Here is a 24,497-nt window from a genome sequence, read left to right as displayed (position 1 = left end):
AGCAGCACAATGTACTAACAGCATTAAATATTGACCTCGGATACATGTCTTTTTAATGTTCCATGTGATGGATGGGGAAGTGCACACAGGGCATGTCTGCAGCTACTAAAGAACTATGGCGATTTCAAGGGAAAATACATATGTGGTTGGGCTGCAAGCTGAGCAAGCAACTTTTCTCCTAGAACTCTATTTTTCTTGAAAACAAGAGTAGCAGACAACCTATAGTTATTTAGAGTTAAGTGTTTGGCAGACATTTTCTCAAAAAAAAAAAAAAAAAAAGCAGGCTAGCTCCTAAGAGGAAAACTGATGGTATTTATTAGCAAAAATAAAATTTCAGTTATCATATGAAAATTCAAATCTTAGAAAAGTTCCATTCATCATTATGAGCTAGTCAGCTTCCCGGTATTTAAGGGCATTTCTGAGGCAGTTAGTGATGTTTTAGTAACTACGAAATGAAAAGCCAGGTGGTTGAAGAGCTGCATATTTCAGTGAACAGGTATGTCTAGATGTCCAGTGTGCCTTATTACTCAGTCAAGAAGGGTCTAAAGATCTGTTCCAATGAAAAACTTTGGATTTCAAACAAGTTTTAAGAAATAGCTATTCCTTTAGTTTAGTTCAGTCCCAAGCTTAAGAGTCCACAATTATGATGACAAACTGAACATTGACCAAATATGACAATGAAACTGTTTTGTCAAGCAAATCTGAAAGATTTACAAAGCTGCAAAGCAATATGCTCTCCTTGTCAAATCTGTTTTGTTTCAGTACATATAGTTATAGCTATAAAATGCATTGATTTTGTTATATGTAATGGGCTTATTACTGTTAACTTCAAATGCAATATTGGATAGATAACTTTAATCTTCTCAATTTTAATTTCTGATGTGCTATCAATCGATATGAGCTAAATAAACAAGTATGGGGAAGGTAATTATCTCCAAGGGTGTGAAGAGAGCTGAGCCCCACCCACACATTGAAACACTGTTCTTTCTAGATCAGCCTTACAGTTTTAAGAAGTGAGCACCAACTGAAGAAAGATGGAAGATGTAACTCACCAGTTGTATGACAGCTCTGATTGGTCAGTTCTCTGCAAATCGTTTCCAAATGCCCAATATATACTTTTTCTGTTTCTCTGTGAGGCAGGGCGACTGCCTTGGGAAGATGTCGAGTTACTATTGTCCAGTAAGAAAGCTGGGAGGAGAAACTGGTGGAGGGCAGCTTCTTAGACCAGAAAAGATCAGCCAGAGGAGAAGCCTCTTCCTCTGGGTTCTCTACCATGTGAGAAGGACACTGGAGGAGAGGAGGCCTCAGGCAGAGGAGGCTTTATTTTAAACTTCACACTTCTGCTTCTGAAATACAATGGGCTTCTCCTCACACCTTGGCTTTCCCTGCAGGGAGTTTGCCCGTTGGAAAGTGAACAACTTGGCCTTAGAAAGGAAAGACTTCTTCAGTTTGCCCCTGCCTCTCGCCCCAGAGTTTGTCCGCAACATCCGCCTCCTGGGAAGGAGACCCAACTTGCAACAGGTTACTGAAAACCTCATCAAAAAGTACGGCACTCATTTCTTACTTTCTGCTACTCTTGGAGGTAAGCAGCATCCTTAGCCCCAATCAACTTGTTGTTCCATTGTTGAAAATAGCTTTTATGATCTGTTGAATATTGTCTTATCTCTCTGTATCTTTTTTCCTTCTTAGCTTATTTCTGCCTGAGAAATATTTTCTTTCTGGTGCACTGGAAAGCAGTGTATTCTCTCTGTACCTAAAACACCCTAGAACATTTCTATTCTCTTGCAGGTGTCATCCAGAGGGGAGGGTGTTTCAGGGTAAGGAAGCTGTGGGTGAGGTGGGGGTACAGGGACAAGGAACAGATGCACAGACACACACACACACACACACACACACACACTCACACAGGTTTCTACTAACCATATACCAGCAGGGGGCGCTCCTACTTTTATTTTGACTAGCCATCTAACCCACGGACTTCTCCACTTCTTAATTCTTATTGTGGCTACAAAAGCCAGCTACGTAGGCACAGAAATAGATAGATGTTCATTGAGTCATTGAGCACTCCTTCCTCACTGTGAATATTGGTAACCCAGCCAAACCACAATTCCAACAACTTGGTGAATCTTCCTCTAATAGAATAGTGATGGGGACTGGGCTGTGCAAAATGGAGCATGGACTCTGGACAGGATCACAGATCACAAGAGTTCCCCCAGCTATGGGAAGAAAGAATGAAGGGTTTATCATAACATTTAGTTAAGTGTGCAGTAGGCAAAATGCAACTCCCCCAGGGTTGAGGCCAGCTGCTGGCAAGTGGCAGGTGGTGAGCATTTGATGGAGAGAAAAGAGGAATATAGCCTCAAAGCTTTTGCCCTTTCCCTGGAAGCAGTAATAGCCATGTGGCTTCTTATAAACAACTTGAGAGGGGAGAATTGTGTCTCCCCCTTGGAGGGAGATTGCCTGCCATGGAGATCAATAGAGGATGTTAAATGGAGACACCGCTGAGGGGTAAGCTTTGGGAGGCTTTAAGAGCTAAGAAAGGAGGGCCTCCCAGGCAGGGAGGCCTGTGACCCTGTACACAGTCTGAGAAGAGAGCTCTCAGAGTGGAAAGGATGGGAGAGACCCACAGCAGGGGTAAAGCTCTCTCTCAACTCTATCTGCCCTGCCCAAGGGCTACAGTTTCATAATGGCAGGGGATTCTGGGGCTGACAACTTCACTAATGAGTTCATGTTTTTCTTATAGGAGAAGAGTCCCTGACCATTTTTGTCGACAAGAGGAAACTAAGCAGAAAGTCAGAAACACCAGGAGGTGTCCCTGTAGTTGGGGGCACTGGGAACAGCTCTGCAGTGTCTCTGGAAACCCTGCACCAGCTGGCGGCCTCCTACTTCATTGACAGAGAGAGCACACTTCGCAGACTTCACCATATCCAAATAGCCACAGGGGCCATAAAGGTAACAGCCTGCCAGCACCTGGCAGGGAAGCCAGAGCCTTAAATGGTTCCAGATCAGCCAGGCCATATGAGCAAAAAGAAACAGTAGCTTTCTGGTGGCATCTCAGCCAGTCCTTAGAAATGGTTGGCCCACCCATTCTCTGAAGAAAGGTTGAACAGACTGATTTGCTCTTGTCAAAGATGTGACTGTATCCTAGTGGAGGTTGCAACCTCCACTGTAAAGGGGTCTATTTTAGAGGGCCATTTAAAAGCATGGCATGCATTTTCTAAGGTGGGAGGAGGGGGCATCTACTATTAGTTAGATTGGTCAGGAAGGGCTCTTCAAGGTTTACCCTGTGAGACTGAGACCTGAAAGATGAGAAGCCTGGTTGTGTATAACTGAAGAAGACTATTTCAGTTAAACAAACAAACAAACAAACAAACAAACAAAAAATTCTAGGTGCTAAGGCCCCAAGTCAGCAAGCAAGCTTAATGCCTGTTGAAGCACCTTTGAGGGCAGAGAGGTAAACAGAAAGACATTATACAAGATGAGATTCTGAAGGAGGCTAGACTGGATGGCATGGCTATAAAAAGGAATTTGATCAGTAGGCAAGGTAGGAGTTTTAGCAGGAGCATGACAGAATCTCATGATTTCATGCATGTCTTTAAGGGATCCATAGTTATGATTTTAATAGCTACATTTTCTACTCCAACCCTTGCTCTAATTAGCCTGTCAGGTATTTCTGCTAAGGGTCCTGTGATTAATGAATGACTGAAAACACTTTTGGGAATGCCAGGGTTTTAAAATCCTAAGTATAAAATTAAGGTGGTCTGTAGACATCAAAATTATCTTCCGCTGCTTTCATATCATCTGAAAGAGCAAGGTGATTTTGTTCACTCACCAGTTAATCCAATAAGTATTTTGTGAGTATTTAGCACATATCAGATACTATTGTGGATACCTAGAACACAACATGAAAATCTCTACACTCATAAAGCCTATGTTCAAATAGTGAACCTGCAAGTAAATCCAGAGACTTGGTGACTTGGAGGTAACTGACATCCTTCAGAGGACTAGGTTTAGTGACATGAAGGAAACATTTGATTGAATGGAATGGATTCAAGATAAGAGTCAAAGTGAGGAACTGCCATGTTTTCACTGCAGAGGAAATTAGAGAATGAGTTTTTATTGGAGAGTAGTTAGAGCCACACAGTGGTTTTTATTTTCAGGATGAGAGATATTCTAGCATACCCATATATTAGTAGAATAATGGTGGTAGAAAGTGGTGAAGTGATGAAGCAGGAGAGAGAGAGAAGGTAATCTCAAGAGCATGGTCCCTAATTGAATGTGTTGACATTCTATATAAGAGTGAAGAGACAGGTCTTACAGAGAAGCACTCCACTCTTTGTGTCAGGAACAATGTAGAATGTGTGAGGGTACCTATTGAAGGATGGTAGCATGTGACAGTGGGAAGATGTGTTTTTCTTCTCTGCTTGGTTCTGGTTTCTCAGCTAAACAAGAAGCAAAAGCCTTGACTAAAGGGAGCGACATGGTCTCTTCAGAGCTGGGATGGAGGCAAGTCACCTGAGTGGATACACATAGTGGGTTTCAGGGCAGCTCTAGGGACCCATGTGATATTCATGGCCATAAGTGCAATATGAGATGAACACTGGAGTTGGGTGAGCTTTGTCAGCTCTATTCATTGTTCCACATACCAACAGGTATGCACTAGATGGAAAGTTGGCACATATATGGACAAATGGAAAGAAAAAGACAAATGGGTTAAGATTATATAACAAGGAACATACTATAGATTCAGGCCTGTAAGTCAACCATTGACAGAAAGGTGTTATAGGTGACAAAAAGTAGGTCAAGTCTAAAAGGCTAAGTCTGATGATAAGTAGTTCTCAACCTTCCTAACACTTCAACCTTTTAATACAGTTCTTCATGTTGTGGTGACCTCCCCACTCAACCATAAAATTATTTTCATCTCTACTTCATAACTGGAAACTTTTGCTATTGCCATGGGTTGAAATGTAAAAATATGATATGCAGGATGTCTGATATGCAATCCCTGTTGAAAGAGTCGTTCAAGCCCCAGGTTGAAAACTGATGTGTGAAGAGACTGGAAGAAGTATGGTGCAGTGATTTTTACTTCAGTTATAGAGGAAACACCAATGAAGTCTAAGACATAGCTTAGGTGTGGTGACTAATGTGAAATCACAGCTATGAGGAGGCAAGTGAAGGCAGCCAAGTATGGAGGAGGAGCAAAGGTTAAAGGGCTATTGGATGGATACAGAAGTCAGTGGGCGTGGTACAGGCTGTGGGTGGTAAGTTTGGGGGCATGGCTTCCAGGAGCCAGAGATGGGTAGACAGTAGTAAAGAGCTGCAATGGGAGACCTGCTTCACTTCCTTTCTCAGGAGTATGAGATGTGGGAAAGGGAACAGCCACCACTAGAGAAGGCTGCAGGGGCAACCACATGCCCAGAGAAGTGAAGCTGTCGTTAGATCAAAACAGGTAAAGTGGACGCTTAAGAAGAGCTTGGGGTTATAGAGATACTGCTGAGGACTAGCCATGACATACAGGGAGTGTGGTGGAAATTAACTGAAGAGAAAGTAGCGGATCACATGGGTATAAGGTCTGGAGGGAGCATGTGGGAGAGGAGGATGGCTTTCCATTAACAGAATGAAAAGGTTCATTTATGAAGCTGGTATCTAATGCAGCTTGCGATGATGAAAAGGGACTTTAAGTAGCCTGGAGAGAGTTTTACCAAGATATTAGAACTTTGTAGGATCTTGCCTCATCCTTCAGTCTCTTATGAGCTGTGTCACAGTTGGAGAAGAAGCACAAAATTCTTACCAGAAAATGAAAGGCAGATATTTTATCAACAATTCAAAGATCTCATTACCTTCTAGTAGCACAGCGCCCTCATACCCTACCCTAGGGTCATTGGTCCATCACTATCATTACTCCCTGCCACCGAATTCCCTTCATATCCATTCTGGTCTCTTGGTCCAAATCCTTCTCAACTCATACTTGATTTTCTTTCCTAATGCTTCCCCTCCTCTTCTCTCAGCTCATCACCATACATTGTTGCTATGAGCATGAGTACACACTGTGGGATCCCCTGATTCTATGGATCTGCACTACACAGGGCAAACCCATGTACCTGAGCAGCATGCTAGTGCAGTGGAACAGAAAGAAAGCAGGCACCACTGCAAGAGTTCGAGTCCCATCCCTGCATGGGGGTTGGACTTTGAATAAATCACCAAACTTCTTTGGACCTCATTTCCCTCTCTCTAAAATTATTAATTCATTAGAAGAGTTTCAATCTTGAAGAAATTCTGTGATATTTAATAAAAAAATAAATGTACAGATTGTCCAGATCATAACACAGTTGAAGCTTGAAAGGGTTTATTGTTGTTAACAAAACAAAATCATTGATGATCTGCCAAAATCATTGATCTGCCCCTGCTGTCTTTCTAGTCTCATCTTTAAACAGTCCTCTTTCTGCTCATCCAGGTTTTACCCTCCACTCACACGTGTAACCCAGGAATATCCAAATACCATATGTTTTTAAGACATATATCACTTCCTGACACTTGCTTTCCATTCTATTCCCAATGCCTAGCTGTTGGCCCAAGTGACTCTTCCTTTCCTTCTTTGCTTTCCAATGTTCCAAGCACATTCTGCCAGTAATAAGTTTGTTATTTGAACTATAGTTGCTAGCTCACGTGATTATTTAAAGACAGGACTAAGAGATCCTTGTAGGAGAAACTGTGTCTCACTCAGCTTTCCTTCCCTAGAGGAGGACAGAGCTTGTCGTGTTGTGGGAAGTGAGCAAACAAGCCATTGTCAAATAATGGAATGAAGGAAAGAAGGATGGAAGGAGGGAAAGCAAGAAAAAGGAAGGAAGGGAGGGAGGGAAGGAGGGAAGGAGGAAGGAATGAATGAAGGGAGGCAGGAGGGAAGGAAGGAAGGAAGGAAGGAAGGAAGGAAGGAAGGAAGGAAGGAAGGAAGGAAGGAAGGAATAAAGTCAGTCTATCTCTGTCTCTGGACCTACCATTTTGCATGTGTGTCAGATAAATCTACTCAACTCATACTCATAGGTATTATGAATACCTATGCACACATTTAGTTGAAAGAAACAGCCATCTATTCAAGGCAATATGAGTATAAAGATGGCTTGTTAAAACTTCTGCAAAGTCAGGTACTAAATCTATTGCAGACATCTGTGGCTTGGGAAAGGTTGCTCACACTCTGAGCATACTCCGTTGGATTCTTGTTTGGAAATACGTTTCTTCTTATAAAAAAAAATAATCCTCACCTGCCTTATTCTCCAATTTCTTTTGTTTGAATGTTATGTTCTCTGTTTATCAGACTTTTCTGAAGCCCAAGGCTTTGGCTTACAAACAGCTTAGCTTCCCTTGGGTACAGAGATGACAATGACCCTAACAGAAAGTTATCTTTCTGTTTTATCTGCCATCAGTGTAAGGACCACACCCTTATTCATGGTCTAATACTAGTTTCTGGTATCCAGAGGAATGGGCTTAGCCTTTCTTCTGTATTAGCTGAATTTAGTAGTTATTGCCAGTCATCTCCCTTTACCGTATTTGTCTTCACATAGCTCTCAGTCAGTGCTCTTCAGAAAAAAAATAATTGGTCTAAGTTGACTTTCAGCTCATACACCCAGCAGGGTTTGCAGAGCCTCTGCCATGAATTCCTAGACATATCCCTGAAGTTTATGATGGAGAAATGAAAGATAAGTATTCAAAGTCACATTTCTTATAATGCCTGTGGATGGTTCCAGAGCTACAGCCACTGCCTGTTTTCTCAAAGGAGGGACCACTATCCCTGGAAGGTTTTTTTTTTTTTTTTTAACTCTCCCAAGGACATATTGAATGTGAAATGAATATCCAGTTGCCACTGCACTGACTGACCTAAGGTTTTTGCTGGCAGTACAATGGGTTCTCCCCATAGGATACAACTCAGAAAACCATGCATAAAAAGGGATGATTTCCTAGTTTTTCCACTCTTCCCAGTCTTTACTGAGGTGTACGGATTTCAAGGACATTTGCTAGGCTGAGGATCAAAGGGCTACGCTGGTATCCCACCTCACAGTTCTGCTCGCCTGCTGGGTTGATCTGTAGTATGGCTGTCAACAGATTCTGTCTCTTCTCTCTAAATGATTAGCACTTATAGACCCACATAGGATGGTCCAATAGTCAGGATGCACCCTGCAGCACATCCTTGTGGCTAACAGTCCCTTAAGCAGTAGCACTTGCCTCCTTCTACTGAGTATGCCTTAGCAGCAGTCTTACTGGGCTTCCCCTCATTTATTACTCTTAGCATTGGGTGGGGATTAACAGGGGGAGGGCTCTGCTCACCTGCTCTGCCTTCATGAAGGAAAAGTTCTTCAGCACATCTGCCTGTGTCCTTTCTCTAAACAAACCTGTAGTTACTTTCCACTCTTCCTCAGTAAGTTCAGTAACCTCTGGTCTGTCCCTCCGGAACCAGTAAACAGCACTGTGTGTTATAAGGCTTGCTCTGATCAGCATATACTTCTGAGATAGGATTTGTCTCATTATATTTTGTCTGTTTGCATGCCTGTTTCCCATCTCCCCATATTCACAATGACAACAGGCCTTAAAGCAGTAGGGGCTCTACTGTATGCACATACCACCGAGTCCCTTTACAGCATCTGGCATGTGGCAAGATGTTCAACAAAATGCTTAGAAGGTGAAATTGGGCTAAACAGTTTAGAGGAAAATAAAGCAAGTGGAGTGAGAATACTTGGGTTTCAGCCCTCTCTGGTGCTTACTGTTTCTATGACCTTGAGGGGTCATTGAACTCCATTTGTATCTTCCATAACTCAAGTTGCCAACCACTCAATTCACACGTACAAGGGGCTTTCAGCTATTGTGGCTACTTCTTTCTTTAAAATATTGAACTACTCCCTTCAATATTTCAATCTAACCATTGCCACTCCCACACCCCACCCCAGCTCCTACAGATCACTTTTTGGTGGCAACCAAAGGGCAAACACACATGAGGAAGTCTCTGGAACCCTTCTGGATAATCAGGCTGTCATCTTTACCCATTAGTTACTACACTCACATTCTACAGGATGATAAAGATGACGATTGCCATCCTTGCCCAACTCTGCTATAGGATTGGGTGACACCAGATGATGCAACTAGAAGGAAAATTGTGCATAGTATAAAAGGCTGTGTGCATGTGTAACTTCCTAGAAAGGATCAGCACCACAAGAAAAAGAGAAAGGGCCTCTTTCATAGTTACAATCCACCTTTTTGGTAGAAGGATATGGAAGGACTTGGTGAAGTGGGGTGGAAGAGCCCATGAGCTGACTGGACAGAGCCAGTCAGAAGCCAGCTGGACTCTAGGGAGAGTTTCTCATAGCCCATACTTGAAAAAAGAAAAGAAAAGGAAAGGAAAAAAAAAAAAGTTTGGAAAAGCTACAGCATCCTGCGATTCACTTTAAAGCCCTTTTAAACACACACACCATCACTGTGCTCTTTGTGCCTCAGCCGTGTTGCTCACCATTAGAAGCCCATTTTCCTCTGCTGTTAGCATTGCACGCACCCCCACCCCCAACCCCAGGTAAGGCTGTAGCAATCTGGAAGTGAGAAGGGGGAGGGGTGTAGGCTCACTGGAATGATGCTTTGCACAGTCTGGTATTATGGAAAACTGGATGTGCTAATGAACCCGAGAAGCATCAGGGCTTTTGGAAGGCAGGATGGTCTCTGTCAACAGACCAATTAGCACACAATTATTTTCCCCTTCTGAAAGCTTATCTGAGGCACTTTTTGAAATGTGTGCGCCTGAGTGAACTGCACTTTCTGTTACCTCTATGGGCCCTTTTAATAATCTCCCAGAGCTGCCTGCCCCTATACTGAGAAAGCTGCAGGATTCTCTGGACTTGGCCTTTACAGACAAGGCCTTTCATGACATGGGTTGGGAGCAGGGCTATCTCAGCCTGTACTGTTTATACAAGCCAGTGCCTGACACGGGACCCTTTTCCAGGCCCCTTTTGTCTTCCTTTCTCATTGCCTATCCAGGGAGGAGAGACATGATCTCAAAACAGAATAGAGATTTTTAAAAAAGTATAACTCTGGGATCTAGTGAAGTCTGATCAAGCCTTCTTCTTGAAGATAAGACTTGCCACCAGCCGCTCTATACATGGGTATAATGCCAGGGTATTTCTTCCTCACTCTCATTCTTGATTCACCATTAACAAAGGGACACTCCTCTTCTTCTCAGTGGCTGATTGTCTTCCTGTAGAACTGACATTCAGTCTAGCAGAGGAAAAAAAAATATCATGAGATCACAGCCATCCACAGTATGCTGAAAAAGATACAGGGAAGTGGGTGGGTGTGTGCTGCCTAAGAAAAGGCTTGGGCGTCAGGGGAGTACAGGAAAGCTTCTGTCGTTGCTGATCTCTGACCGGCCTTGCCCTGCATAAAGCTTGTGATTTCCCTTCCTCCCTGAAGCCAGTTGATGAGTCACCAACTCAGGAATGGGTGGATGGAAAATACAGAGTTAAATTTTTGTGATATTTTCATAGTCAGCTTACCTTGAAGGACCAAGCTAGTTTCTCAATACTACAGCGTGCCACCTTACCTCTGCCATTCACACAGGTTTCACTAAATTGTGCTAGTTCTTGGCCATGGCGCTTCTTATGGGGAGTTTTACAGAAACAGGAAACTTGGCCTTGAAGTATGTCTGATTCTGTCTTCCTGTCTAGTCTGGCCACTAGCCAGACTCTTACTCAATAGGAAGTATTTTGTACATAGTGTCCGTATGGGAAGAGAAGCCAGCTCAAGAAGACCCACCAGAACACTGGGCTCTGAGTAACATATTTCCACCGGTCTGCAGGTGCCATATGGGAGGGAACTGTCACACTCATCTGTGAGTTAATACTAACTGAACGAAGCAATGCAAGAATATGTTGAATTAGTCCTAGCCCCTTAGGATATATAAAATATGGAGTTGGTCATTTAACTTATCTAGATCTTATTTTCTTAATCTCTGGTAGAAAGATAGTGAATGAAGAAATGAGGACATGAAGGCGCCTAGATGTGTTTAAGAAGAAGGTTTATTGTAGATACAAGGGAAAGAACAGTGAGAGGCATCTGCAAGAGTCCACACTGAACAAGGCCATGGGGAGGGGAGAGCTAGAGAAAAAGAGAAAAGGGGTGGGGAAACTGAGGACCAAGAGGCTTCCAGCAGGCCAGGAGGAAAAGAAGCCAAGAGAACCATGACAGCTCATAGCCAAAATGGCTGAATTATGTAAGGAAGAGAAGCTGGGGGAAGGGACACATTGAAGCCCAGCCCCTGGGAGGAAGAAGTTTAGGGTAGAGGGCGGAGTAAGAAGTGCTGGGAGGAACCCCAGGTACTGAGCGAGAGTTATGGGACCTAACAGATAGCAATACTAATGTCCAATCATTACTGCTTGTTTTGTCCGTGTTAGCCTTTGGAGGAGGGCAGATCGTTAGCATATTAAGTAGACTGGTCTGTATAGAAAATCATTTAGAATGTGATGATGTTTTAAGGTAGATTAAGTTCATTTTAGTTTCTACGACCCTTTGCCTTGTTTTCTCAGGAATTGAAATGACACAGATCTACAGTCTGAAAGCTCCAAGTCTTTTGTTTGTTTGTTTGTTTGTTTGTTTACTTATTTATTTAATTTAGGGTTCATTCCTGTGATCCTTGTTCTTAGGGGGATTGTTATGAAGACTAGCTGGGTTATATCATAAGTTCCAGGCCTGACTACCTCATGATCAATCAATCAACCACTCAATCAATCCTGAAGAATATTCTGTCATTCAGATACCACCAGGCCAGTTCCTCAGCTCCGGACTGTGGTTTTCTTTGGGGAAAATGGGAGGACTGAGGTTTAGTTCTGGGAGTGAAAAGCCCAGAGTGGCTGATTGAAGCTCAGGGATCAGTTCTGACAACTTTCCCAGTGTCTGTGGTATCATTCCATCTTCCACGTGACAACTTTATTCTTCATGCATTTTCTAAGCCTAGGTAACCAGGATTCTCTCCGAATTTGGGGTTCCATAGGGAGACAGGCATGTCCTTATGTACTTTATTTAGACTCTGTGCTGAAGATCCTGATATCTTTCTTTTTTAATTTTTCTCCTTATGACATATCTACCATATCTCCTCTACTGCCTACTTCCTGCACACACACACACACACACACACACACACACGCACACACACACTTTTATTTAGTTGGTTAGTTTGGTTTTTTGAGTCCTCTGTGTATCCCTGTCCTGGAACTTTCTCTGTAGACCAGGCTGGCCTCAAGCTCAGATATCCATCTGCTTGCCTCTAGTTTCTGAATGCTGGGATTAAAAGCCTGTGTCACCACCACCACTACCGGCCTCTTCCTACCTACCTTTTTTTTTTCATTTGACAATAAATATTTAATTAAAATGTACTTGGATGACAGATTCAAATATGGTTAAACACAGAGAAATAAAAATTCAAATTTGTCCAGACCCTTCACCACCCAATCTTCTTATCTTGCCCCAGAAGCACTGTTCTTGCTCTGTATGGTAACCTCCAGTCAGAATTTTGAGTGATTAAGCCCAGCTCTAATTAGACCACTGTCTTTAGTACCAAGCTAACATTTGGTTGTTGGACTTCTGCAATGTCAGCGGCAGGTACCTGGGGCGACCTTGTCTGCGCTGGGTGCAGATGCTGCCGCGGCGTTCCTTGCCAGAAATTGGGAGGCCAAGGCATGTAACAGTTCCTGAGTGGTGAGGTTGGCGACGCTCATAATCAGCCAATATCCATCTCCGAATAACATGTCCACACAGAGCTCAGAGCCGTCGTGCCTCACATCAGTGATCACCGAGTAGTTGAGGTTGGTGGCGCGGACTTTCTCGCTGCTCACCGCCTGGAGAAAGGTCCTCATTGAGACTAGCTTCAGTGTTGTTTCTTTCTGCTCTATTTGCCTTCCCTCAGCCTAGGGACATGCTTCTTGTGACTCATCCTTTGGTCACAACTCTGTCTGTCAGTCATTTGTAATCTACCTGCCTTCTTGAATGACTCATTATGTAGCTTATGTATCGTTGCGCCTATCTGCCTGAAAAGACTAAAACACATTACTCATACATTCTCAGGTTCACTGCTTACTTATGATATTCCAGACACTTCACTAGCTGCTTTTGACATCATGGCAGGCAAAAATAAAACAAACTTATGTCTGTGGAGTCTACAGTGTGGGAACCAGGCACGAGTCAAATACACTCAGGAAAGGATGTAAAACTGCAGCTCGTGTGCCTGCTACAAAGCACGGGTGCCTGGAGCTACAAGAGGAGGTCAGCAGTACCAGGTAGACCCTCAGAAGAACTTCAGAAAGGCGCCCTATGAATGTTTGATGAATTGTGTAGAATTGAACGGGGGCTGCTCAATAAATACTCCTTGATTGGTTGATTGATTGTTGGCAAAGACTTTGGAGCTCCTGAGAAGAAAGGGCCTCCGGTCCCCATCATTCTTATTACATAATTATTTCAGTGAATTTAAAGCTTCCCATTTTTCATCTTATACTTTAAACATCAAGGAAAACTGATGGGCCAACTTTATAATATTTTAAAATACGGTGTTTGGAATATTACGTGGCTATAAGAGTTTATGTATATTTAATATACTTATTAAAATATGCAATAAGCCCATGGCTGATTTTCTCTAAGGACATCTTGGTGCTGAGGTGGAACTTAAATGTTTAATACTAATAATAATACTTATAACTCATATTTCTCTAGTGCTTTTCATCTTCAGGATCTCTAAAACCTGTGAGCACTACAACAAGTGGAGACAACTGGTTCACTCACAGGCTACCAGGGTCTATGTCTGTCCCTTCGCCTCCCTCTAGATGAGGGGCAGGGTAGACACCAACTTGAAAGGTTTACGCCATATTCAACTTCCTGGTTATACATTTCATTTGCTTCCCTCTGAAAGGCTCTCGGCCACATGCAACTCTGTCACCAACCACACAGAATAGCTGTTCACTAACTTGGGGTGAAGGGACACAGTCACTTTAAATTCCTATGATATACAAATGCAGTTCCTTAGGTCAGGGTCAGGACACAGAGTCTCCAAGTAGATGGCTAGAATCAAAGAACACAGAGAAATCTTCCTCTTGTTTTTGAGTCCATATCTTGTCCCTTCTTCTCTAGGTCACAGAGACCAGGACTGGTCCACTGGGCTGCAGCAACTATGACAATCTGGACTCGGTCAGCTCTGTCCTGGTTCAGAGTCCAGAGAACAAGGTGCAGTTACTGGGTAAGCAGATGCAAGGTGGTTTCACACTGCTCAGGCCTGGTAGAAATTCTGGATCCTTGAAGAGAAAGGAAAGATCTTGTTCTCTCATTTGAATATGTTATCAGGGGGAAGGATCTGGGATGGCTGTGTCCAGCCTCTTAGCCTCTTCTTTAAAGTACTGAAGTAAGGACTCACATGGATTTACTAAATGAGCAAAGTAACTTTATTCAAACAGATCAGTGGTACAGATCAGAAATAAACTGTCAGAATTGATAGCAGGCTACATGAATGAAGGTACCCAAAGGTTCAGATTATTGCCTTGCCTTGCTTTGATGGTGTCCAAGAGGAGGAGGAACGGGTTATGAGGGGCAAGGATGACTCTCTACTTTGATACACAGATTAAATTCCATGACCATATTTTGTACTGTTAATGTTCTATCCCATAATGTCTGTGATTTTAACCAAACACACCCAACTATGCCTAGGCATAAGATGGTATAAAACAGAGTCTCCCTAAGAGATCACTTAGGGACACAGTTTTTTCTTATTGCGTATATGCTCAGAAGCAGTCTAGGCCACATTGTTCCTGCCTGCTTCATACCTGGATGCAAGTGGAGTATAACTGAATAGAATGTAACTCTGATGGGCTGTTCAGAGCAGAGTTTGTGTGCAGTTCCTTGAAGGTGGGAGTTCTAGGTTGCTAACAGTTGCTAGGTGCATTGTTTGGAGTAGAATGTGTGTGTTAGTGTTAGTGTGTGTGCGTGCGCGTGCGTGAGCGCGTGCGTGCAAAGCCCTGGGCTGCCAATTGTATTTAGAAGTGTGTACATAGCTCTAAACAACTAGAGTCCCGGATGGTTAAGTTTATGCTTACCTACCTCAGTTAAGTCCTTCTTAAGCCAAGAATCATCACAAATCCTATGACCAGTGTGTAGCAACTTTCTATCACTTTTGGGGAAAAACTTGTAAGGATTTACCCCATACTAGTGACTGATTGCTCCAGCCACTTGGTATCTAAACCCTTCCAGTGTGTTCCTTCTCAAAGCCTGTATCATTATCCTGTAGGGATCAGACACAGGACTTTATAAGCCTGGAATCGATTTGGTGATTGCTTTTGTTACCAAAGTCACACTCAGGAACAAATGGCTTTTATACCTGTGACTGTGGGCTCACTAACTCTGCTGGAAGAGATCTACAGACTCTGGGACTGCTAGTCTTTAATCACAACAAGAGGATAGCCCCTGCTTTCCATTTCCCTGTCTGTGTCTTCCATGAGAATTTTAAAGCCAGGAGTGGGATTTAGGAGAAATGAGCAGGAACATTTGGACTAGAGACAGAATAGAGAGAGCAGAGAAAGAAAAAGAAAAGGCCACTGCTATAGGCTCAAAGACAGAGGAACAAGTGAAAATACCCAATCCCAGCTCTGATTCTCAAATGTTTTAGAGAAGAGCTGTTCAAACTGATTCAGGAGGAGACGTTCATTTTTCCTAAGGGCGAACTGAATTGGCCTCTGTTTAAGATATTACTATCCCAGCATTACAAAATCAATAGCCCTCAACCCAGGATCTATGATTACAAATTTCAAGCAGTCTGAGCCAGATGCCACCAACATTGTTTTAGGAATCAACAAACATACAATTAAAGGAATAAAGGACTTACTCAGAGATCCCAAGACAACTAATATCTCTCTTCTCCTATGTCCCTATAAGAGCTGGATGTGTGTCTGGAAATTAGCAGTGAGTGAAGTTCAAAATGCCTGGTGGTTCATTGAGAATAGTTTATGCTGTTTAATTTTATAGCCCATCACTCATGCAGATATAGCTCAGGGCACCAACTTTATAGCAAGGGGAAATGTTCTAGTGAGGAGGAGGGAGGCCATGGGGACATGGGAGGAGACTACGTGAGGAGGGTAAGTGTTGAAAGCTAGCATGCGGTTAGGTTGTGTGTGTTGAAGGGGCACTGTCAAGTGTCATGGTGGGTACAGATTCCAGAAAGGGAAATTTCATAGCAGTTCTGAGTAGGACGCAGACCCATGTGAGAACAGGAAACCTCCACGGCTGTTGACAACTTTAAGTTATAGTGTGAGGTCTGCTGAGGCGGGGACACACACTGTGAGCTCTTTGATTCTCTGCCAAGGACAAAGTCAAGGATGTAAAAATAAAGAGGCAGCCTACATCTCAGGAAAGGGGCTCCTTATATTCAGGGGTCCTTCTCTTCAGCATTCCCCTGATACAACAACATTCCTACAGGAAGAGTCTCCTGAAAATATAACCCACACTCCATCCATCCATAAGCCATATCTACCTTTCCTTAATCTTTTGTGAGCATACAACAGCCACCTTAACTGTGGCTTGAAGCCATCCCGGGATATCTTCTACTTGTAAACTGATATCCTTCTCAGATGGATGAGAAAACTGAAGCTTGGAGTAGTTCCGTACATTGTATTCAAGACCAGTAGAGACAAGTTTGAAGAGGAAGTCTTCCCAACCTGCAGGCCTGATGGCCTGATGAACCTTGAGGCACAGGCTACCATCCTTCATTCTTGTCTTAAGAGTTAAATCATACTGACATAGGCCACCATTCCCATGTATGCAGTATCACCTGTGAAACAGACAGTGACGGACATCAGTGCTGGGACTTGAGTTGGTCACTGTGGTCAGCTGACTTTTATTTCCTCGTTTCAAACAACAACAACAAACCTCAATATGAAGTTGGACATGTTGACAAACACTGGTAATCCCAGAATTTAGAGGAGGGGTGACAGGAAGATCAGGAGTTTAAATTCATCATCAGCCACATAAGGGATCCCAGCTTGTTTTATAGAACAAAAATAAAACTACAGCAGCAGCACCCTTTCTGATGGGGAAGACCCTGAGAGTTACTACCAATTATGTATAGAAAGTACTTGGCTTAATAGCTCTGTATGCCTGAAGTGCCTATCCCATCTCACAACCAGAACAGCATTTTCAGTTGTCCAGGCTGGATTGGGAGGCTCAGAACAGTTAGCATTTAGTAATGTCTGAGCATGCCTACTGCCTAGTTTAATGAAACTCTAGCAGGATGGCTGGTAGAGGCAGAACAAGCTCAGCTAGCCTCAAATTCGACCCCAAAAGGGCTTTAAACTTATTTTATCTGAACCGCCGTTCTATTTTTCTTCAAGCAATGCTGATGTGTAGCCAGGAAGCCAGTTCTTATGATAGGCACACTCTCAATTTGGCTGATGGGAAGAGTTAGGCTAAGCCTGGGGCTTTGATGTTCCTCATCTGCATATCCAGATCCTCCCCCATCTGTCACTGGGGCTAGGAATGCCCTCTCTCCCAACCAGCTCAGCAAGATCAGACCCTGGGGTAACCATTCTCTGGTCTAGTCAGCAAAATCCCTGTTTGGATTCCTACAGCCCTGGGTGTGAGACAACAGAGTCTCCCCTCCCCCACGGTTCTGCTCAGAGATTCCACCTTCCTTCCTTCCTTCCCCAGGCCTGCAGGTGCTGCTCCCTGAACACCTGCGTGAGCGGTTCGTAGCTGCAGCACTCAGCTACATCACATGCAGCTCTGAGGGGGAGCTGGTCTGCAGGGAGAATGACTGCTGGTGCAAGTGCAGCCCCACGTTCCCGGAATGCAACTGTCCTGACGCTGACATTCAGGCTATGGAAGACAGCTTGCTGCAGATCCAAGACTCCTGGGCCACTCACAACAGGCAGTTTGAAGAGTCAGGTAAGCAGGCTACTAGCTCAGAATTTTTCCATAACAAAGAGTAGAGGCTCTTTGAGTTACAGGGTCAGAAAATGAGGAATCTGACCTAGATCCCTATTTTGGTGACCTTCTAAGGAAAGAAAGATTGTTAGGGTCACCAAGGGTCTTAAGTGGTGTGTTTTTCTTTATGCAAATAATTACAGTACCTAACTTAAAAGTATGTGTTAAACTTAATAAACTAAGATAAATATCATTGAAAGTATTAAGTTTTGTTTGTTCTGCTGGCTACTGATTTCATGGTGTCTAGCACCATGCTTGCACATAATAATTATTTGCTTATTATATAGAGTATATATAGAATGGTTCTAATTGTGCCCAGTGGAAATCAACTGTTGCTTGTTGCTGCAGTAACTAATTACCAATGTCAGTTTAAGACCTGGAGCCTGAAAGGTTGGATTTGCTTCTTGTCCTATTACCAACCAAGTTTCTCACTTTGGTTTAACCACGCAGCTCCTCACAATAATATCCTCATCTTTAAAACACAGTCGGAGCAGGAGGTCAGTGCCAGAAGCTATTAAAAAAGTCAAGTTCCAGTCCCTAGCCCTTCCTTTGGGCTAGTAGTAGTAGGCTATGTTTTACAACCTTTTGGCTTTCACCACTGTGAGAGACTGACTACAGGTGAATAGATTAGAGTGTCATAGATCTCTGCTAGGTGGTCAGGTGGTGGCAGGTCCCAAGGTAAAGCAGACAAGAGACCTCTGAGTTCAGAAAGCATACTGTGCCAAGGAATCTCAGAACTCATACTTGGAGCTCAGAGGCAGAAATTAAGTTGCTTCTATATGAACTGCAGGGAAGAACACCTCTGTGAGCATGAGCCGAAGAGAGCCAGAGTATCTTCCCTGAATCTGAGAGTAGGTTGTGGAGGGAGAAGCTAGGCTCAGGGACGAAATGTTTCTAAGATTTCTTAGCTGGGTACAGTACCTCTCTGTGCCAATATTTGCCTATCATTGAGCCTGTTTACCTCTTTCACCAGAGAGACATGGCCTAAGAGAGACAGAGAGGGAGTGGATGGGGAGGGGAAGAAGGATAAACTGGGAGAAGTGTGTGTGTGTGAGCATTGCAATCAGGATATATTACATAAGAGAAGAGAAAGATAGTTACATGGGTGAGTTATCTGGAGAAATAAAAGAGAATGAGGTATGTCCCAAGGCTATTACAAAGAGTAGGATTTCTAGCCATTTGAAGAGTGACAAGAGATCTATTTTGAAAACCAAAGACTTACTGGAATAATAACCTCTGAAGCTGGGGCTGGAAAGATGGCCCAGTAGTTAAGAACATGAAAGGCTCTTTCGGATGACCTGAGACTGGTTGCTTGCAAACATGTTGGGTTGTTTACAACCACCTCTAATTATTGCTTCAGGAGACCTGACCCCTCCTTATGGTCTCTGTGGGTACTTGCACACATATAGCACAGACACAGAACATATGAATAATTTTTTAAAAAAAATGAATAAATTAAAAAATAGAATCCTGGAGCTATATTCCATGATATGCTAATTAATTTTCAATAAACCCATTTGTAATTTAAAAACCTAGAAAAGATCTGAATGAGGCCCCTTTCTTATGCAGTGGCTCTGAAGGGCCCCTGGACAGAGGTACCAGCAATCTGTGTCCCCAGGACTACATAGCTTTACCCTGCTCAGATCCTCTACTTTTGCCCACAGAAGAATTCCAGACCCTGCTGAAGAGGCTCCCCAGTGACCGATTCCTGAACTCCACAGCCATCTCCCAGTACTGGACCATGGACTCTAACCTCCAGCACCGTTATCAGCAGCTGGGAGCCAGCTTGAAAGTCCTATTAAAGAAGATGCACCGAATCGTCCGCCGCCTCTTCAATCTCTGCAAGCGCTGCCACCGGCAGCCTCGCTTCCGCCTGCCCAAGGAGAGGTGAGCACGCAGACTTCAGAGCCTGAGCCAAGCCACTCCTGGCCATAGCTGCTGAGGCCAAAAAAGATGCTGTGGTCAATGTGGAACGTAGTGACACATTCAGTCACTCTGGTCCTGCAGACTTGGCTTCCCTATTTGTCACTTTCAATCCTCAGTTGTGTGTGAGGTTAAAGGAGCCCTGTGTCACTTGTATCCGAATATTAGTCTAATAACCCCAATTCTCATTTATCCCTTTCCAGATCTTCCAATGAGGGAAAGGATTGAGTTCATGGTCATACATCAAGTGCAAATGATGAAAATAAACACGTTAGATTCTTTCAAACAAGTGACTCACATGTGCCTGAGTCATGGGAGGGAAGAAAGCTGAGACTCAGCCTCTCCCAATAGGCTGGGAGTATACTATGATAGGATCCATTTATTTATTTACTCATTCGTATGTGCATTCATTAAAAATGTATTACACTTCTAGTCTATGCCCTGCTGCTTAGTTGCAGAGGATACCATTGACAGGGAAAGATTTAGCAAACATCTAAATACATGAAAAATTAAAAAACCCTGGCTGTGTCAGGCACTAAAATTAATGGGGGCAGACACAAGGACATAATTTAAAAAAAAAAGTAGCAAAAGCATTAAAAAGGATAGTTCTGAAGAGGCAAAGGCTGGAGAGAAAACCTTCCTAAGAGAAGGGAGCCTTGCACAGCTTGTGCAAGAACAGGTAGAAATGCCTGGGATATGCAGGGGAGAATGTACTCTGAGCAGTATAGCCCCTCTCACAGGTCATTCTAACTATGCCACAGGGAAGGCAGGAGTAGTGGTGGCTAAGACAGGCCAGCAACAGTTATTGAGATGGTTAATATTTTTTTAGTAATTAATTTCTAAATGCCCATTATGCCCAAGACACAAGCTTGCTCTCCAAGAATGTGTTAGTAGACAGCACAGAGTCCCTGTCCCCACTGTACTTCCAGAGAAGCCAGCTATAAATTCGTACCCAATAAACCGATAGTAGGTTTATATACAGACAGTTGCCACAGGTTAAACAGGCAAGAAGATAGTGATGAGATGTTGACTGGAGTTGTCCTTTGAAAGAGACACTGGGAACAGCCTATTTGAGGAGGTAGCCAAGAGCTGAAATCCAAAGTTGGAGCGACCCACAGAAAATCCCAAGTCTTATTGTAAGAAAGATAAAACAGAACATAAGGAAAGACCTTAAGGTGGGCATGAACTTAGCAAGAATGTGAAATGTCTATAGAGAAGCCAAAGAAGCTACATTTGTTATGTGACGTTGAAAAGCCTCCAGTTTTGAAAATGAAGTGTTGAAAAGATGACCTGAATGAAATTAGCTTGGCAGGACAAGTCTAATGACAAATATTTCTGGCTGATCCACCATGCAGTGCTCCAGGCTTAACTCAGTCGGTCCAAAGTAGAGCAACAGGGTTTCCACCACTCAGGGAACTTGTGGCTTTGATCTTTTCATCAATCCCTCCCTCAGCCCCCACCTATTAGTCAGTGCTGTGACACTCTTAGGGAGGACAGCGGTGTGCACTCTTTGCAAGGACAGTCACTCTTGAGGAGGACAGTGGGGAGGACAGTGGTATACACTCTTGGGGAGGACAGTCACTCTTGGGGAGGATAGTGGTGAGCACTCTTGGGGAGGACAGTGGTGAGCACTCTTGGGGAGGACAGTGGTGAACACTCTTGGGGAGGTCAGTAATGTGGTATGAATCTTCCTTTGACTTTTGCTTCTTTATCTTTTCAAGATCCCTGTCTTTCTGGTGGAACCGAATCCAGTCTCTTCTCTACTGTGGAGAAAGCACCTTCCCTGGGACATTCCTGGAACAGAGCCACAGCTGCACCTGCCCCTATGACCAATCTTCCTGCCAGGGCCCCATCCCATGTGCCTTGGGGGAAGGGGCTGCATGTGCCCACTGTGCTTCAGACAATACAACGCGCTGTGGGAGTTGTAACTCTGGTTATGTGCTAGCCCAGGGACTGTGCCGGCCAGAGGTAGCTGAATCCTTGGAGAACTTTCTTGGGCTGGAGACAGACCTGCAGGACCTGGAGCTGAAGTATCTCCTGCAGAAGAGAGATAGCCGCATTGAGGTACACTCCATCTTTATCAGCAATGACATGCGTCTGGGCAGCTGGTTTGACCCTTCTTGGAGGAAGCGGATGCTACTTACTCTGAAGAGCAACAAGTACAAGCCTGGGCTGGTGCATGTGATGTTGGCCTTGTCCTTGCAGATCTGCCTCACTAAGAATAGCACCCTGGAGCCTGTCATGGCTATCTATGTGAATCCCTTTGGGGGCAGCCACTCTGAGAGCTGGTTCATGCCTGTAAATGAGGGCAACTTTCCAGACTGGGAAAGGACTAACGTGGATGCAGCTGCCCAGTGCCAAAACTGGACTATTACTTTGGGGAACAGGTGGAAGACTTTTTTTGAGACAGTCCATGTTTACCTAAGGAGCCGAATCAAGTCCCTGGATGACAGTTCCAATGAGACAATCTACTATGAGCCCCTGGAGATGACTGATCCCTCTAAGAATTTGGGCTACATGAAAATCAACACCTTGCAGGTCTTCGGCTACAGCCTGCCCTTTGACCCAGATGCTATCCGAGACTTAATTCTCCAGCTGGACTACCCATATACTCAAGGTTCCCAGGACTCTGCACTCTTACAACTCATTGAGCTTAGAGACCGGGTGAACCAACTCTCTCCCCCTGGCAAAGTCCGGCTTGACTTGTTCTCCTGCTTGCTCCGGCATAGGCTCAAGCTGGCCAACAACGAGGTGGGCAGGATCCAGTCCTCCCTGAGAGCTTTCAATTCCAAGCTGCCAAATCCTGTGGAGTATGAGACGGGCAAACTCTGTAGCTAATGGGGGAAACTACCCCAGTGCTGGTCAGAGAGTTGATCCACACATTCAGGGTGCAAAGATAATCCAAGCCCTCACCTCAGTGCCAACAGAGTGCTTCCAAGAGACTTTTAGCACCTGGGAGATGGGAGCTCAAGACTTGGACTGAAAGCAGGCGAAAGACAATGAAACAGCCACTGCACAAGTGCACAAGTGTGCACAACGCCCTACCACACACACTCACAGGGAGGCCACAACCCAGCAGCCTCGAATCTGTAAAGTCGGTGCTCTCTAAAATGAATGCAGTTGAAGAAGAGCCAAGGAAGAGATAAAAGAGCTGGCTAAATCAGGAAAGAAATGACTGAAGGGAAAATGCTTCAAAGCGATTCTTGTCATCCAGGATAGCAAGAGGGGACAGACATGGGAGGGGCGGGGACCTCCCCTCTGTGGAGTCACTTTTGTATTCTTTTTAACCAGATTTCTTAAAATGTCATTGTTCCGTGACTCCCTGCACTGCTTCTTACTTTTTGTACAGTGCCTCCCTGCACCCTGGAGGCCGTGGGTCTACCGCTCGTGGTGTCCTGCGGAAGTGTGTGCAGTGCTACTGCAGAGGAGCCCATGCTAAGGGCAGGCCACAGCCTCCTTGCTCACTCCCCCACTTCCTCCTGCCAGCTCCCTCACTTCCTTGGTCTCCCCAGTTTCAGAGTTTTGACTTGTTCCAAGAGCCCCTCACAGTTCATCCAGAGCCCTCTCCCCACAGCACCCATCTGTTCAAGGAAGCAGTTTTGTCAAGTTAGAGAGACAACATATATGGAAATGTTCTTTTTAAAAAAAAAAAACAACAAAACAAAAAATATTTATTTTGTGATTGTTTTTCTTGTCAACCTGCTCCAGTCACATGAACCTCTGAGTAAAGTTTTACTTGGTTTAACACATTTTGAAGACCTTTTTTAGTCGGAAGATGAAAGAGAAACAGAAGCATAGTTCCTTGGCTTGCCTAAATGTTTGTTATTATTGTTGTTGTTGCTGATGTTGTTGTTGTCATTGTTGTTGTCTGGTGAGAGGGGTCCACAAATGATGCGCATTGCCATGTAGGAGGCTGTTTGATTAGTATATGTGATAAGTTAATTTGTGCCTGTGTTAACTCAAATATGAAGAATGGGTGTGCCCGTACTAGTGTGTGTGCTCATATGCATATGTGTGTGTGCGCATATGAGTATATGTGTGTATGTGTGTGTGTGTGTGTGTGTGTGTGTGTGACACACAGAGAGAAGGAGGGTAGGAAAACATTAAATGAAAATGGAACAGTATTCTCTTGGAAAGTCAGCACGAGCCCTGGCACAGGATATTCCTTTATCACATCAGAGGATTGGAAGTTCTTGCTCACAGAGAACTTGCAGTCTTAATGCTGAAACTCACCAAGAGGGGCACAGTGTTGCCAGTGCTCCTGTGGACATCAGGAGGCTTTCCTGCATTACACATCTTATGGTCTAGGATCACCCTTTAAAGAGATTGACAAAGATATGAATATGGTATTGCCCTCCTCCATTCCCCACTTCTCCAACCTACACATACTAGACAGATGCATACTGCTCAGCTCAGTACCCCCTCACAGCAGTAGGCGATCACTTTGTAGCATATTATATAGAGAACCATTTCTCTTTCTACACGCTTCATGTTCACTTACAATGTGTAAGTACAGCAACCCCATTTTTACTCAGAGCAAATCACCACAGAAATACTAAATATCTCATTCTGTGGCTTTGATACATGTTCGTTGG

General features: G+C 43.9%; 1 protein-coding gene across 1 annotated transcript in view; it reads left to right on the top strand.

The window, feature by feature from the left end:
* The window catches only part of Brinp2 (BMP/retinoic acid inducible neural specific 2), a 101,893-nt gene extending 78,246 nt beyond the window's left edge, over positions 1–23,647 (top strand). The window contains exons 3-8 of the mRNA XM_028760569.1: positions 1,392–1,582; positions 2,744–2,952; positions 14,146–14,251; positions 17,704–17,940; positions 19,644–19,866; positions 21,624–23,647. Coding sequence (XP_028616402.1) covers positions 1,392–1,582; positions 2,744–2,952; positions 14,146–14,251; positions 17,704–17,940; positions 19,644–19,866; positions 21,624–22,740 — 2,083 coding nt within the window. The 3' untranslated portion in view covers positions 22,741–23,647. The remainder of the gene's footprint in view (positions 1–1,391; positions 1,583–2,743; positions 2,953–14,145; positions 14,252–17,703; positions 17,941–19,643; positions 19,867–21,623) is intronic.
* Positions 23,648–24,497: the final 850 nt, after the last annotated feature.

The sequence above is a fragment of the Grammomys surdaster genome, unplaced genomic scaffold, assembly GCF_004785775.1.
Source record: "Grammomys surdaster isolate TR1022 unplaced genomic scaffold, NIH_TR_1.0 130, whole genome shotgun sequence".
NCBI classification, from domain to species: Eukaryota; Metazoa; Chordata; class Mammalia; order Rodentia; family Muridae; genus Grammomys; species Grammomys surdaster.
The sequence above is the reverse complement of the archived record's forward strand: the minus strand, read 5'-3'. Positions and strand labels throughout refer to the sequence as shown.